We start from the raw sequence: 18,082 nt of genomic DNA, 5'->3' as shown, positions 1-18,082 counted from the left end.
TCTAATTTGGTATCATCTGTCCACAGGATATTCTCCCAGAAGGATTTTGGCTTGTTCAGGTGTGTTTTGGTAAACTCCAGTCAGGTTTTCTTACCATCCCTCTCTCAGCAGTGGGGTCCTCCTGGGTCTCCTACCATAGAACCCCCTTTCATCGAGTTGGTGACGGATGGTGCGAGTTGAAACTGTCGTACCTTGTGTCTGAAGGTCAGCTTGAATCTGTTTGGCAGTTGATCGAGGTGCTTTCTCCACCATTCGAACAATCCTTCGCTGCAATCTTCGATCACGTTTTCCTTGTGATTATGTCCAGGGAAGTTGGCTACAGTGACATGGGCTGTAAACTTCCTGATAACATTGTGTACGGTGGACACAGGAACATTAAGGTCTCTGGAGATGGACTTGTCACCTTGAGATTGTCCATGCTTGGCTACAATCTTGTGTCTGACCTGCTCAGACAAAAATCTGGTTTTCTTTTTCTCCATGCTCATTGAGGTACACACAGACACAAAACAGCAGAATGACTACTTTTCTCTATTCAAACCGGTTGAATGTGTGATTTTTATATTGTAGGCACCTGCAACTCACCACAGGCGAGTTCAATTTCCAAAGTAAAGGAGAATCACCTGTATGAAATCCAATTATTTCGAACAACTTATAAAAGGTGCCAATATTGTCCAGGCCATTTTAGGATTTCTGTGTGGAATAAGCTAAGATTTAGTACTTTCTTTCAGGTTTTTTTTTTTAATTTTCTTCCACTGCAAACCAAAGAAATACATATGTGGATACCAAAAGATTTTTAAATTTCAACAATTTTTTGGAAGAAATGCTGCATTATTTGAAAAACGTGCAAGGGTGCCAATATTTTTGGCCATGACAGTCTATCCAAAGACCCATCTCAATACATGCAAGGTGCTCATCACAGAGTTCTGGAATATTAATGGGCATATTCAAATTCATCACCAAAATCATAGTGCTATTGTAGAAATCAGAAGGCAAAATGGGAGAGGTCAGAAATGGTACACTCACCTTCGAGCCGTCTAATCTGGGTTTGATTGCTGAGCAGACTATAAACTGTCACCCAAGGGCGTTTCACAGGCAGGGTGTTACACTTATGAATGTTCCCTCTGTTGGATAGCACATTAAGCTCAGATCCTTTCTGCCAGCAATGGTTGCTCTCACGAGTCATCTTTCACAAAGAAGAGGAGATTGTCACCGTCACACTGAACAAGATTCAAATTCCTGCCTCGACTACCAATACATTGATCTTCGGCCAATGGAGGAACTTGGACCCATAAAATGATGTGCAGGAGAAGGACATGGAGACAGTTTACTTTAAAATGAATTACAAGCATGTTAATAAACTAGGGAGTTCATAGAACACGACACCCTGTGTTGTTTCCAAGTATAATACCGTGGAACCCCGTCATTCATGGACCCCACGTATTTGAGCTTCATAAAATGTGACATGCATCCACATTTACAGCTCTGTGTATTCGTGTTTTTTTTATACATTATATATATTTTTAACACTTCAGGACTGGTCTCCCATATCCACCGCTGCTGATATTTATTCAGCCTTGAGATTCTTTCACAGAAACCTGCTCGCTTATGCACAGATTAATCACATTTAGTCTTCAATTACCTTACCCATCCCGCTCATGGTACTCTGAATCCTGTGCTGAAGAATTTGCTTTAAAACAACTTGCGTTCTAGTCCTGGAAGGCAAATCCGACTGAAGGCATCCCAAGATCATTCCACAAGCCAGCAACAAATAGGTGTCTCAGAAAACAACATCTGTCCAATCTCAAGAATTAGTTTTCAAACTTGTCTCCCTACTCTAAAACCTGGTGGTGCCTTGCCAAGTTGTTCTCTGGTGAATGCTCCTATTCCATCCCTTCCCTTAACTCATTTCAAATGGCACCACAGCAGACTGATGTACTTGGAGGGGCCATCGAGGCACTGAATGAGGAATCCGAGCTGCTGGGACTATGGGTTTCTTGGGTCAAAACAAAGATCCAGGCTTTCAATGACATCTTGGATGCTGCCATCTTGTCTGTACCTGTTGGTGGTGAGAATGCTGAAGTCACGGAGAGATTCAATTACCTTGGCAGTGATATTCGTGTCTCCGCAGGTTGAGAACTAGAGGTCAAAAGACGTCTGGGTCAAGCCTGGGGAGTCATGGAGTCACTGGATCATGGGGTGTGGTGCTGTCAGTACCTATGCAGGAGGACGGAAGTCCGAGTCTTCAGGTCCTTGGTGCTTCCAATCTTGCTCTATGGATGTGAGACTTGGACTCTGACAAAGGATCTGAGATGAAGACTTAACTCCTTCGGTACCAGGTCTCTTCAGAGAATCCTTGGCTATTGCGAGTCAGACTGTGTCCAACAAGCAGTTGCTGAGAGAGAATAAAATTAAATTTCTTACCTGTATAGTCCGTGAGTGTCAGCTGTGGCTGTACGGACATGTGGCTCGATTTCCTGACACTGATCCTGCTCACCAGATTCTCTCAGTGAGGGAGCCTCATGAGTGGAGAAGGCCAACGGGACGACCACGTGCCTTATGGTTGCAGCAGGTTGAATGGCATTTCAAGGAGATGGGGATGAGCCAGGCATCTGCCTGGGGGATGGCCAAACAAAGGTCCCTGGAGTACCAATAGTAAAAGGACGCAGCAATGTGCTGCTCCGGCACATGTTCCCATACCCAACCAAACCTAACAGCAAACTCGACCCGTGAGAAGGATGAATGCCTCAATTCTGTGTTTCCTTCAAAATATTGTGTCCCAAGCCCTGCTCTCTCCATAACCCTCCTTCCCAGTCATACCAAACTGCAACGGAATTCTGTCCTTTGCACCTGAAAAGGTGGAAACGTTTCTGGTAACTCAAGACTGTGACTACTACTGGACCGGATGGCATCAGCTCACATGTCATAAAAACCTGCTCTGCTGCTCTTGCGCTTCCTCTGTTTGCCCTTTTCATCCTATCATTTAGCATCAGTGATCTTCCATCTGCTGGGAAATCCACCAACATCACAGCATTACATAAACTACAAGGGCACTCGGTAGAGCGCATACCTCCGCCATGCAATGCCTGATCCATGAGAACATATCGGGCCCAATACATTTTTGCAATATCATGCTATATATCGTTTTTGTCCCCATCTCTCAATGGTGAAGAATCACTTTAAAAACTAAATAATTCTCGTATCTGGATCTAGATTCGGATCTTCACCAAAATCAAAATCAATCAGTCCTTGTCACACACCCAACCTGTCCACGAAGTTTCATCCAAATCATCCTCAAAAATAGGTGGTTTCCAAATTCAGTGATGCACCATGCAATTGCTGTTTAATTTTCAAGTCAATTGGATGAAAAATGATTATTTCAGAAATTTGACCTCAAAATCAATACGCTTCTCAGGTGAGACTACCTCTACAACTTAGTGAAGTTTCATGACGATCGGTTTAGAATTGTGACATGTAGGCAATTGACAGACAAAGACAGAATAACAAAATCGACTGACCAATATATTTGAAAAGAAATCTTCGATTTTGTAAGTAACAAACGAACAGACATGGACAGACAGGGATGAAAACATAACCTCCTTCCACCTTTGGTGCTAGAGGTAAAAAGGCACAAAAAACAGATCCCCTTAAGTACAGACCAATAAGGTTACTTCCAATCAACATCATGGAATCCATTATTGCAGTCGACATACAATCCTTCCTTTTCTCCAACAGCCTAATCTCAAATCATCAATTTGGATTCAGACCTGGTCACTCTACCTTGCACAAGTTGCTTCTACTCTGCCAACAATGGATGGAGGTCCTCAATATCAGACATGATATCAGGGCCGTCTCTCTGGACATATCTCGAGCTTTTGATACAGTCTGGTATCTGCCTTGCTCTCCAAACTGTTTGCCTATAGAATCCAAGGTCAACTCCACACAAGGCTTACTGACTTCCTCCACCCTCGTAGCCAACGGGTGGCTCTCAATGGAACCCTCTCACCACCACACTCTGTCAAGGCTGGAGTACCCCAAGGCAGTGTTCTTAGCCCAATCTTATTCCTAATCTTAATCTCTCCCAATCTCTGGAAAATCCTCTTTATCTCTTTGCTGATGACTCCACTCTCTGCCATGACATCTCTCGTCCTTCTGACAGACAGGCAGCAGCCTCTTTCCTCTCCACAAACACTGAGAATATGTCTTTCAATCTTGAGAAATATATATATATATATATATATATATATATATATCCAAAAGGACCATATCACAAATCCTCCCATCTACTTTCTCCCTCCACCCTGCAGTAAGTGTTTCCCCTTTGACCATTTGTTATGTTGGGTCCTGATTTGTTCTGTATTTTAACTTTTCCAGAAGTCTAGACCATGTTAAAAATAAATAAATAAATACAATCCCCCCTTTTCCCAATGAAGCAATGCCATGACATTAGTAGCATTTTTCAGGAACGTTACTGAACTTCAATTTCAATAGAATAGCGATTTTTAAAGATATTATATATATATATATATATATATATATATATATATATATATATATATATATATATATATATATATATGCATCCATGCATCCCCTCCAGCCCCTCCTTCCTCCCCACACCCATCGTTTCTCCAAATCTGATTCTACATCTTGGTTTTCAACCATGCTGTTGGTGTCCCCCCCCCCCCAACTGTCCTTTTGTCCTGTTGTGTCCTCATCCATTCAATGTAGTAACTCTTTCATGAGCCTCGGCCCGAGACTATGTATACAAAAAAACAGCAAAAATAAATAAAATAAAATGAAATCAGCCTTGTACTGTAATAAGACGACATTGAGTCACAGTTTATGAAATGGAGGCTCTACCGATCACCATCAAACACAGCGTCAATCGGCATCTTCTTCTCCCCGACCCTTTCACATGCCACGTCCTCTCATGCAATGTGGCGATCTATTGCATGGTTCTAATAAGTGGGGGCGGGGTTGAAAATCACTTAAAACATGTAAAAATGCAAAAAAAAAAATCGAAATTTTGTTGAAAAAAAAAGTTGCAAAAATTTTTTTTTCTCTAACAATTTTTTTTGGGGGGGTTGGAAATCACTTAAAACATGTAGAAATGCAAAAAAAAAATTCTCTAACAATTTTTTTTTGTGGGGTGGGGGACCAAGTCCAAAATTTAATGCCATGATCCTTGGACCATACCTCACCCCCCCCCCCACCAAGTTTTGTCGAGGAGTTTTTCCGTAATACTGTTCACAAACAAACAAATAGAAAGGGGTGAAAACAGTAACCTCCATCCATCTTCGAAGATGGCAGAGGTTAAAAAGCATATAAATAAATAAATTTCAGGTTTTATCACCATTTTACCCAGTGTCTATTGAATTACCCTCCCCAACACATTACATTAATTATTTGTGTCTGTTGTATGTGTCCATTACAACATCGTTAACCAGAGAGTTGGTGTCAAAGTCACCCAATGCTCACCTGTTTATGCATTTATCATTTTTAAAAGACAAGTCTAATAATATTTTTTTATAAAGCATGGAATGTGAAGTCTGATCCAAATAATTTTAAAGCAATATATGTATTTGTATATTGTAAATCAGTAAAAAAGTGTGGTAGATAAAAACATTAGAAAGGAAATAACTTGCACCAAAAACTTTAACATTTTCACGCTCACGCCGGGGATATCGCTATAGCTCTCTGTTCTTCGAACAGGCGAGCTAAAAAGTAATATGTAGCGTTTTGACTTCACAAATATTGAGTCTCTGAAAAAGGTGCACCAACAAAATTTATTTCATTTGGACTTCATTGCATCCCTTGTACACATATTAAATGAATGGCAAGCGTCTAGTATACACAGGCGAGCATTGGGTGGCTTTGACACCATCCGAGGTTGAAATTAGAATTTTTTTTTAAAAATCATTTGTTAATTTCAACTTCACTACACCAATAGTATACCCCAAAGGAACCTCCATGCCAAATATCAGCATCCTAGTACACATATTAAATGAATGGCAAGCTTCTAAATAACTTGCGCCAAAAACTTTAACATTTTCACGCTGATGCTCACGCTCACGCTCACGCCGGGGGTATCGCGATAGCTCTCTGTTCTTCGAACAGGCGAGATAAAAACGAAGTTTCCTGTTTGGAATGATTTTAAATTTTGTTTCACTGTCAGACAGAGTAAAAAAAATTCTCTCATTTCTTTTTGTGCATGTGCAATCGGGATGAATTCAGAACCAAAATACGGTAACATGGCAAACTTGTCTTCAGATTTGTGATCAAGATGTAACAATCAGTTTAAGGAAGTTGTTCCTCAATCATAAACTGATTACAAGACAGATAGATGGACGGAAATGAACCAATTGCTCAACCCCACTTTTCGCTTCACGTATGTGGGGTAGCAACAGTCAAGTATGTGATAAACGAGTTTTGAATCTGGATTCTCCACAAAATGAGCGAGGGATTCCACAAAATACGATTGATTAGCGAATGGAACAACCGACCGAGATTGCAAATGAAAAAGGAAGAACGAGAACGGCACTCGGTAGAGCACATACCTCCACCAGGCTAAACAGTTTATGTTTTGTATCCCACCGACAGGCTGGATACACTGAACAACAATTTTCAAAATTTTTTTTTTACTGGAGATGTGTAAAGTGATTAAGACTAATTTGGGTACGCTGATTTCAAAAATCATAACCGTTTTGCTGTATCACGTCAGGATTTTCAGGAACAGAAATATTCCCATTGCCTAGAAGTCAGGATTTCAATGAAATTTACATATGTCTTTAACATGTCTATTTCGTACAATTGTTGTTAACTTGTGTTATATTTCTTTCTTTCAGATAAAGATGAGTAGGCGTTCCTGTACCAATCATCCTGACAACTTCTGTTATGTCTGTGGTCGGTATACCAAAAAAGATCAACAGCGAAGTATATCTACAGCAGTGAAAATGAAGGCCGCCTACTTTCACTACTTTGGGTGTAAGGTGGGGGACCAAGAACAGAGCTGGGCACCACACATCTGCTGCACAAGCTGTCACACAACCTTGACTCAGTGGTTGGTGGGCAAGCGCGCGAGCATGCCATTTGCGGTGCCCATGATATGGCGTGAGCCGCAGAATCATCATGATGATTGTTATTTCTGCTGCACAAGCATCGCCGGCTTCAACAAGAAGAATAAAGGTCACATCAAGTACGCTGACTGCGTCTCTGCTCGTAAACCTGTGCCTCATGATGACGAGAACCCCGTTCCAACACCTCGAGCTGATCAGAACATAGCTGTAAGCAGTGGTGAAGAGGATGGTGATGATGAACCTTTTGAACCCGACACTCAAGAATCACACCTTCTGAACCAGGGAGACTTAAATGATCTTGTAAGAGATCTCTCGCTGTCAAAGGCGAAGGCAGAGCTGCTTGGATCAAGGCTGCAGCAGTGGAATCTACTTGAACCTAACACCAAGATATCCTTGTTCAGAGCACGTCACAGAGACATGGCTGAGTTCTTTGAGATGGAAGACACGATGACATTCTGCAGTGACATCAACGGTCTGTTGAAAGAACTTGGGTGTGATCACGATCCTGCAGACTGGCGCCTCTTCATCGACTCGGGGAAGAACAGCTTGAAGGCTGTTTTGCTCCACAATGGCAACGAGAAACCATCAGTCCCACTGGCTCACGCGTTCGGCATGACAGAGACCTATGAGACTATGCGGCAGCTGCTTGATTCCATCAAGTACAATGACTTCAACTGGCACATCTGCGGAGACTTGAAAGTGGTGGCGCTGTTGTTAGGGCTGCAGTCAGGCTACACGAAATACATGTGCTTCCTTTGTCTCTGGGATAGCAGAGACGACAAGAATCACTGGACGAAGAAAGATTGGGAAGAGCGAAAAGAGCATGTACCTGGTCGACACAACGTGAAGCATGTCGCCCTTGTCGACCCAGCCAAGGTTTTCCTTCCACCACTCCACATAAAGCTCGGCTTGATGAAAAGTTTTGTACGGGCAATGGATCTGAATGGGCGTGGGTTTTTATACCTCAAGGAAAAGTTTGGCAACACCTTGTCGGAGGCCAAGATCAAGGCTGGTGTCTTTGTTGGACCGCAAATCCGGCAGATTATGAAGGACGAAACTTTTCCGACAACTCTAAACCCCAAAGAGCTGGCAGCGTGGAGGAGCTTCAAAGCTGTGACGGACAACTTCTTGGGGAACGAGCGCGCGGACAACTATGAAGAAATAGTGCAGCAGCTGCTGGAGTCCTTCAGGAAACTTGGCTCCAGGATGTCCCTGAAAATCCATTTCCTACACCAGCACCTGAACTTCTTCCCTGACAACTTGGGAGCAGTCTCGGACGAGCACGGCGAGCGATTCCACCAAGAGATTTCACTCATGGAGACGCGTTACCAAGGGCGGCACAACCCGAACATGATGGGCGATTTCTGCTGGTTCCTGCATCGTGAAACTGACACAGAGCAGCACAAACGCAAAGCCAAATGCCTGAAGCATTTTTAATTACATTCTAGTGGAGTTTTTCTGTAATTTCTATAATTTTGAAGCATTCATGATGAAATAAATGAATTTTTGTAAATTTCATTGAAATCCTGACTTCTAGGCAATGGGAATATTTCTGTTACTGAAAATCCTGACGTGATACAGCAAAACGGTTATGATTTTTGAAATCAGCGTACCCAAATTAGTCTAAATCACTTTAAACATCTCCAGTAAAAATTTTTTGTTGTTCAGTGATATCCATCAGACCTTAACCAAAATCTAATCAGCTCGATCTTGTCACCGACCCCACTCATGCACCAAGTTTTGTCAAAATCCATCCATAACTTTTTGAAATATCATGCTATATATCATTTTTGGCCCCATCTCTCAATGGTGAAGATTCACTTTAAAATTCTAGGATCCAGATCCTCACAAAAATCTAATCAATTTGTCCTTGTCACACTCCCAACATGTCCATAAAGTTTTGTCAACATTTGTCCATCACTTTTTGAGACATCCCGCTCACAGACAGACGCACAAACAAATTAGAATGGCACTCACTGGAGCACATACCTCCACCAGGCTGAACAATTTACTTTTTGTATCCCACCGATAGACCAGCTCTGGATCTGGATCTGAACCACAAATCTAAATCGGCTTGTTCTTGTCACCTAACCAACTCATCCACCTATTTTGCCATAACTCTTCCACAACGTTTGGAAATATAATGGAATACTTTGTTTTCGGTTCCATCTCAATGGTTTAGAATCACTCAAAAAATTATTGCATCCAGATCCGGATCTTCAACAAAATCGAAACAATTCGTCCTTGTCATACACTCAAAATGTCCACAAAGTTTCGTCCGAATACATACACCCACACTCTCTCTGATCTGTTTAGTTTTCTAGCTCTTCCATGAGCGTTGATTCTGTATACAACATATATATATATATATATATATATATATATATATATATATATATATATATATATATATATATATATATACATATATATATATATACATATATACATATATATATATATATATATATATATATATATATATATATATATATATATATATATATATATATATATATATATATATATTTTAGCACCCATTGTATGACCTTCAATAAGTATGACCCCAACCATTGAGTATGGATTGAGCATTGCTAAGCTGGAAGAAATAATGTTTGATACTTTAGTGTAAGCACTTACTATTCCAGTGTCATCTCAATTTGTTACAGTGCCATTGAAAAGGCGTTGGCAGTCATGCAAAACACGAATTACACGGCAACTCTTCTTTAAAAGGTGCAATTATTCCCATTTTGTGGGGTCGATGGGGTTCAGGTACAAGCCTTTCACGAACCAGCTAGCTTGGCCTGAGTTTTAACTGAAAGCGATAGGATATTGCAATTTGTTCAGAATGCCGTGACAACTCGCCTACTCTTGGGATGCGCGGCCTCCACAAACAAGTACAGTAGTGCTGGCAGGCAGGTCCTCAGACAACGTACTTTATCTGCAGGACGGTGCATGCATTAATGTATCGCCCAGCACACAAAACACCAGGGTGGTGGCTTATAGTTGGGTCAAGCTTACAACCCAGGCCAGACAGCTCAAAGGTATCCCGCCAGCAACTCTGCCAAGTAAAAATGGCTGCCTGCATGAAGGCTGTTATTCAATGTAATGTATAATCGATGATGTTGTAATAAATCCCAAGTAATGCATTTTTATAACTCAGGTTTTAATGCTCTCAAGTTAACAGCACTGCTCTCTGTAAAGATGCTTTCCTCCCTGCAGTGATAACTGCATTACGGGAGAGCAACAAGCAAACTGCAACAGCTACCAACGTTGCTTTCACGACCATAATTGGAGCAGAAAAAAAAACAAAACAGGGTGAAAATGTATCAAAAGGCAGACAGAACACTACCCAAGTCATGGTCTCAACTAGAACAGCACTCGGTAGAGCGCATATCTCCGTCAGGATGAACAGTTTATGTTTTGCATCCCACAAATAGGCCGGATCTTCACCAAAATCTAATTAGTTCGTCATCGTCACGACATACCCAATCTGTCCATCTAGTTTTGTCCAAAGCCATCCATAATGTTTTGAAATAACCTGCTATATATAGTTTTGATCCCATCTCTCAATGGTGAAGAATCACTGAAAAATGTTATCATTCTCTTATCCAGATTTGTCTGGTACCTTGTCACACACCCAACCTGTCTACCTAGTTTCGTCCAGCTCCATCCACAACATTTTGAGATTGCCCGTTTGTTTGTGAGCAGGCTAACAGGAACAGGAGTGAATACATAACTGCCACCCACCATCGGTGACGGAGGTAATGAAGGCATTTTCATTTACCTGCAATAGAAATATCTACATGCAGAACCACAGGTCGGGACAACGTTCATTCCCTGAACTTCGGACCTGCAGCCTTCCACAAAATAAATTCTGAGTTTTGGTCTGGTTTCTAAATATTGATGAGATAAGGTGTCACAATCTTACATGTTCAGAGGAATTAAAAATAAATTGCAAACGCAAGCATTGGAAACCAAAGTTAATGTTTCATTCTTTTTTCTTAGCTCGGCATTTTTAAGCATGACGTTTCGTATTGCACTCGACCTTGAAACTTGGTGAAGTCTGTACAACTGATGGTTAATAAGGCGGTCACCTATCAGTTCCCTTGAGGTAAAGGAAGGGTCATGGAAGCAAACACACAAAATCCAAAACAACCGAGGCTCCTCTTGTTTGAGTAACCCGTCACGCAAGCTGGCTCGATTTAGATAATGACGACGACAACCTTCGAAGGGATGGAATAAAGCAAGAGACCTTGAGAAAGCAACAAACACATGGCCTGAGTAGTGCAAACAGGGCCAAGGCTGGTTGAGAAAAATGAAAGGATCAAAGAAATGGTTAAAAAAAACAAAAAAAGTTCTTTAAATATATTGTGAAATGATTGGGGCTGGCAGGATAACTTACAAGAGATGCGCACTTGCCTTTGAGATGTCTAGCCTGGGTTTGAATACCGGGCCAGCCACAAACTGTCATCCGAGTGATTGACCTGTTGGGGAAGGCATTGATGTGTGCACCGTATATCAAATGGACGTTAAACCGGAGGAGCCTTCAGCACAGCACTGGTTGTTGGTGGATGTTTAAGATCCCACGATGTCTTTCAGGAAGAGTTAGTGCGTTGTCACTGGAAACCCCGGACAAATTTCTATAGAAATTGCTGTCCAAAACACCTTCGGTCGAGCAGTTTCAGAAAGCCCCTCTACCCCGAACGCACAAGGTGGGAATAATTGGGGTTGTTAAAAAGGAAGATGATGAAGAAAAATGGGAATCGATTGATTATTCTTGGGTAATATGGAAAATAACTAATAGTCCCACCCCATCCCCCCTCCTTCACCCTTCATTGCAGGTCAATCATCAAAATACAAAGGCACCTCAGGAATGATTTAACTGCAGCATGTTTACTAAAAACAAACAAACTTCTTTGATTTGGTAGGAAAAGAAAAGCAATCTTGAAGAAATCAAACATTCCAGCAACAAGTAGAGAGGACAAAAATCCAATGTCACTTCAATCTTGCACGACTGCACATTGTGCTTCACATCTCAAGGCTCACAAAAGAAGAGTCGGACAGAGTCACGCAGCCAAGAGCCGGACAGTCGCCCACCTTGGGATCAAACAGAGTCGCCCAGCCGTGACAGTGGGGGCTGTGTGGTGCTCACTGGAGCAAAATACCATGATTTTGTTCACAAAAAAAACCAAAAACTAGAGGATGCTTGGAGTCTTGAGAGGACTCCGCTACACGTTATAAGACCCACAAATGGAGATTACAAACTAGTGGACTCGACGAAGAGGCATCGCATAAACAAAATTTCCAAAAACAAAGCCAATGTCCTGCGAAACAAAGAATCAACATCATTCCCTCCAGGTAAAGGCCCACTACCTAAATACTCCACTTCAATGAAAAAATCTGGTGTTTGTGTTGTAAAAGCTGGTGTAAAACACCAAGCCTGGTGTTGGCTTAATGGTTAGGGTGGTGGGCTTTGGATCCTGGGGTCCTGAGTTCAAATCCTGCTCGGCTGTAGAATACCAGGTGGGGTTAACTCGGCCTGTTATCCTTCCGAGGTCGGCAAAATGAGTACCAGCATGCTGGTATACTGTGTCAGAGTGGCGACCCATCCAGGATTGTGCCCAATAGCCAAGGAGACTGCAAGGGCAGCACCAACGTTCTGCACAGTCTGGTCCCAATCTCCTCAACCTCCTCCATGTTAAAATAAAATTAAAAAAAAAAAAAAAAAAATCGACAAATAAAAAGCCGTTCATACATTATTGATGAAATTTCCACCAATAACAATAGAGAGAGGAAATATAAAGCGAGGGAAGACAAGGTGCTGCAAACCCAAGTGCAAAACTCAGGTGAGCATGACACCGAGTTACAAATCCGACCTAAACGACACGTTTGCGTATCTTCGAGCCAGCTGGTACCGCAGACGCCAAGCCGTAATGGCTTCGATCAAGCGCAGGACAAGCTTTTGTGGGAGCAAACCCAGCTGCACACAAAGTGATGGAACAGTCGTTCGAACAGTATCCTCGTAAACCTACAGCTGTGCCTTGCAGCACCCCTCCCGCTCTTTCCCCACAAAAACATGTTGGATTTCACATTTGGCAAAAAGTGAATGGGAAAATATGGTGCGACTTCAGACAAGGAGAGTCCAGACAGAAAAGGTACATTCTAGAGTCTCGAGACAATCATACATCTCCATTTTATAGTCACGTCATGGCATGTGATCAGTCAGTATAGAGTTGTGGTAAAAGAGGGGTGCGGGGGGGGGGGGAAGAGAAGAATTCATAAGGCTGGTCATGAGAGCCATAGTTGAGCAAACTAACTGCACACGTATAATTATTTTATTTTTTGGGGAAACATCCCCGCCGCCCCTTCAACAATCGGTCTTACAGGAGCTCAGGTCAAATTACCACCACAATTCCTCAAACCTGAAGTTTTCTCCAACCCAGCAGGCATGATGCAATACCTCTGCAGTTGCAAAACTGCTCGGTGTAGAAAAGGTAACCTCACCCAGCAGGAATACACACCGAGAATCAATCAATGGCGACTTCACTAGTTTCATTTCGTGAGCAATCGAATCCACAAGAGTCATGGAGAGACTCTTGCACAGTTTCTCTGGAATACCAGGATAAGCGTCCGTACCACCGACCAGAGCCGTGAATCACCAAGGGAAGGGAAGGCTCCTCCAAGGTCACGTGGAGTGGGACAACGGCGGCGAGGGCAACAGAGGGACCGTCAATCACCATGGCAACGAGAAAGGCTGCGCGAAGCAAAACCACTTTCACAAATGGTCGATGGAACCGAAAAAAAAAAAAAAAAGAGAGAGTGAGGAGGGGAATTGAGGAAGGAATAGCAAAGGCAGGGGAATGAAACAGAACACGACATCGGGAAGAGCACAAACACAGTTAAAAGGTGTCTGTCAGTGGTGGAGGATGACAGGGAGGCTAAACAGGTACTTACCAATGAATAATACAGTAGTAGTCGTAGTACACATTGGAGTAAGATGTGGTGTGATGGACAAGGTACGTACTAGGTCGACACGAAACAGCCTGCAATTCAGATTAAAGTTCCTCGTCCCGAGTAAACATCCAGACTATTAAAGAGCAATCGCTACAAGATGCCACCTGGGAGTGCGACAGGTGACACGAGCAAGAATGGAAGGCGCACGCACACACACACACACACACACACACACACACACACACACACACACACACACACACACACACACACACACACACACACACACACACACACACACACACACCGTACCTTGTACACTTCAGAGAAGAAACCCGAGCCGATCTTCTCACAGACGAAGTCGTCGAGCCGGGTGATGGTGGAGACGGCGGACAGCAGCGCCTGACACGTTTGCGATTTGAGACCGCGAATCTGCGAGCTCGGGTTCGAGTCGGAGCCGAAGGTCGTGTCGAACCGACAATCGGTCTTTTCAAACATCTGAGCCGCAGCACCGACGCCGTAGGTTCTGGGCCGATGCTCGAAGACCCGGCCGCCGGGAAGGTCCCCAACGGGGGGTTCCGTCGTCCTCGTTCGGTCGTCGCTCGCCGGTGCCGACTTGGCGGGGTCTTGGGCCCCGCGTGGCGAAACCCCGTGCCCGAGCTCGTCGGCGCCATCGTACCTGGGCTCCCCCGGGATCGGCTCGTGCGGAACGTGTGGGGAATGTGAACATTTCATTCCGGGACGGACCGTGTCGAAGGTAAATGCGGACACGGCCGGGGGACACCCGGTGGCGGGAGAGGCACGGTCCGTCACGGGGTGTCGAGCCAAGCCGTGGGTAACGGCCTGCAGTAAACAAGGGCCTGTCCCAGGAGAGCTCGCCACTGGCCCACGGCCGCCGGGCTCGGCCCGCGGCGCTATCCCTCCGTTCTCCATGCGTCTGTGTCCCCGCTCAGGCCGCAGCACTGGAAGCCATGGCGGCTCCTTCTCCCCCCCCACCCCCGACCCCAGGAACGCAGGCCGTACGAACCTTCGTGTGGGGAAACGTGACGGAGGCTAGGGGAGGCACGATATGGGCTCGAACAACATTTCCGCGCTTATATCTCCCTCAGTTTACCGACTCCCTCGTCTCGATTTCCCGCCCCTTAAACCGCGCGCGCGCTCTCTCTCTCTCTCTCCCCTCACATTGCCTTCCAAACCGCGCCGTCGTTAAGTCATTAAATATAATTCGATTTTCACACGTTTAATGCTCCTCACGTCCAGAAACTACGTGCATTTACATTCTGATCGGAACCTCGTGTTCGTTCAATAAACATACAATCAATGACTTCGTGTCGATCAAACGTTTTTTTTTTGTTTTTTTTTTATCGAAAGAGCGTTTCGTCGAGACAGTAAGAAGAAGAACGTACAAACTGAAGAAGAAGAAGAAGAAGAAGAAGAAGAAGAAGAAGAAGAAGAAGAAGAAGAAGAAGAAGACAAAAGGAAGAACTCGAAAGAGGGGTTAATTAAAATGAAGATGAAGAATCCCAAAGGTACACCGCACGTTGTGTCCTGTATCCCATTGTACATGTACTGATTACGATACAGACGGACAGTAAATTGCATCACCCACACGGACAAAAACGTTTAATGTGGTTTTTAAAATTAGACTGTAAACAATTGGCTTGGTAACCTTTCATGTGGAAAAAATTATCTATCTATAATTCCAGCAAAGTGTGTGTGTGTGTGTGTGTGTGTGTGTGTGTGTGTGTGTGTGTGTGTGTGTGTGTGTGTGTGTGTGTGTGTGTGTGTGTGTGTGTGTGTGTGTGTCTGTCTGCGACCGCAGTTTCTTGACGACCGCCGGTCCGATCGGATTGAAACTTGCCAGGAATATTTCTGGGGACCCGCGGATGTGCCTTTTCGAGGTTTGATATCGATCGGACGAGCGGTTCCCAAGTTACGGCCATTTATCTGTCGACCAATGACAAGACACGGTGCTATGACGTCACTAATGACGTCACAATTAATGATTATTTATTTATTTGTTTGTTTTTTGTGAATACACTTGTGAATACATTTACAGAGAGAGGGGTGAGAGAGGAGGGGGAGAGAGGAGGCGGAAAGAAGGGGGGAGAGAGGGGGACAAGAGAGGGATGAGAGAGAGGGGGCGTCACAATTAAAGAGAGGGGGAGAGAGGAGGGGGCGAGAGAGGGGGAGAGAGGAGGGGACGAGAGAGGGGTGAGAGAGGAGGGGCGAGACTGGGGGGGAGCGAGGGGGGGCGAGAGAGAGGGGGCATCACAATTCTTCTTCGTCTGATATGACGTCACAATTGACGCTGGGGACCTGAGTATGTTTCCCAGGTGTTTCCCAAGTTATTTCCATTTATGATACGGTTGGTCCGATCTAATTGAAAAAATGCCCCAATCCAGTCGTCGTTTACTAGAGCGAAGGAGGGAAGCTGCACATACTGGCACGCCTCACCCACGAGAGAGGGTACTGGAACGAGAGTGGGGGAGAGAGGAGGGGGCGAGAGATGGGGGGGTGAAAAAATGCCCAAATCCAGTCGTCGTTTACGCACCTACAGGCCCGTACTAGTATTAAAAACGTGTCAGAAGGTCAGGAATTATTGTGTCAACACGATGACGAGGCTTCGATCATTTTTCACTGAAATCCACTCAGAGTCGAGGAACCGTCGGCAGTTATTCCTCATCCCGTGAGTGTACGTTCGTACGTGCAAACACGCCGTCCTTTGTGAGGTTTGAAGCTTTGCTGACCTAAACTCCATCACCCAGGCTGAATGGAACTCCAAAGGCTGACAGTCCCTTCAGCAGTCGAAAGGTGGGTTAAAACGTCTGAATAGTGCTTCTTGAACGTCCTCTCCAGGTTATTTGTGGAATTGCAACATCGTTCCCAAAATTACAACCCTTTGGCTTGTTTCGAGTTCCCATCTGAGTGTGTGCATCGTGGATGCTGGAATCTCAGTTCCAAATAACATGGGGTCCTTGAAAACGTGAAGTTAGCACCTTATACCCAATTCAAAGTATGGATTGTACCATTACAAAAACAGCAGGAGGTGTGGATTGTACCATTACAAAAGAGCGGGAGGTGTGGCTTGTACCATTACAAATTATAGAAGGGCACTCGGTACAGCACATACCTCTGCCTGGCTGATTCGTTTTCCGTTTTGAATCGCACTGATAGGCCGGATCTGGATTTGGACCTGAACTAAAATCTAGTCGGCTTGTTCTCGTCACCTAACCAACTCATCCACCAAGTTTCATCCGAATCCGTGCATAACTTTTTGAGATATCGTGCGAAAAAAATCATTTTAGCCCTATCTCTCAATATGGTGAAGAAATGCTGAAAAAATTCTCAGATCCGGATCCGGATCTTCACCAAAATCGAATCAGTTCGCCCTTGTCACACACTCAACCTGTCCACCAAATTTCTTCCGAATCCGTCCACAACTTTTTGAGATATCCTGTTCACAAACAGAGATGGGGGTGAAAACATAACCTCCATCCACCTTCAGTGGCAGAGGTAAAAAGCCAGAGTTGTGGATTGTACCATTACAAAAAAGGGGGGGTGGGTGAATTGGGCAATGGTTTGAATCGGGTAAGAACCCCAACTCTAACTACTCGAACCCCAACCCTAACCTATTTCACCTCTTACGATATGTTTCTCAGGCCATTACCCAATTCAATCCACTACCATATTACTACCATGTTCCTCCTCCTGATGACTCCATCTTTGCTCTTTACTTCTTCGGGTTCCTTCTTGGTCTTCCGTTTCACGATATTGTTACGGCTGTGGAAATTTGCACAACACCAGAAAGGTCCTTAGATCAGTTATGCCGGTAAGTTTATGTGCAGATAGTTCCCCACCGTTGTTTAGAGGGATTTTATTCGTGTTCACCGGGCTGCGACGCTTTGAGATAGCCGTTTTTCTTTTCTCTAACATTATTTTGGACCAATCATCCCCCAACAACCAAATCGCCACCACCAACATCATTCCCAAACAACCACAACCAAACCACCACCACCTTCGCCCTTTTCCCTTCACTACCATCAACA

General features: G+C 44.0%; 1 protein-coding gene across 2 annotated transcripts in view; it reads right to left on the bottom strand.

Annotated features, from left to right (window-relative positions):
• LOC147016646 (dual specificity testis-specific protein kinase 2-like) overlaps window positions 1–15,281 on the bottom strand; it is a 169,665-nt gene extending 154,384 nt beyond the window's left edge. Inside the window, exon 1 of one of the 2 annotated variants that reach the window (XM_085845514.1) lies at window positions 14,346–15,281. In XM_085845514.1, coding sequence (XP_085701640.1) covers window positions 14,346–14,966 — 621 coding nt within the window. In that variant the 5' untranslated portion in view covers window positions 14,967–15,281. Of the gene's footprint in view, window positions 1–13,600; window positions 13,717–14,345 lie in introns of those variants that run through there. The other variant, XM_085845515.1, reaches the window with a different exon arrangement.
• Window positions 15,282–18,082: the final 2,801 nt, after the last annotated feature.

The sequence above is a fragment of the Eptatretus burgeri genome, chromosome 11 (assembly GCF_056783735.1).
Source record: "Eptatretus burgeri isolate ZD-2024b chromosome 11, Ebu_testis_v1, whole genome shotgun sequence".
NCBI classification, from domain to species: domain Eukaryota; kingdom Metazoa; phylum Chordata; class Myxini; order Myxiniformes; family Myxinidae; genus Eptatretus; species Eptatretus burgeri.
Note: the sequence above shows the minus strand (reverse complement) of the source record. Positions and strands in the feature narration are given on the sequence as shown.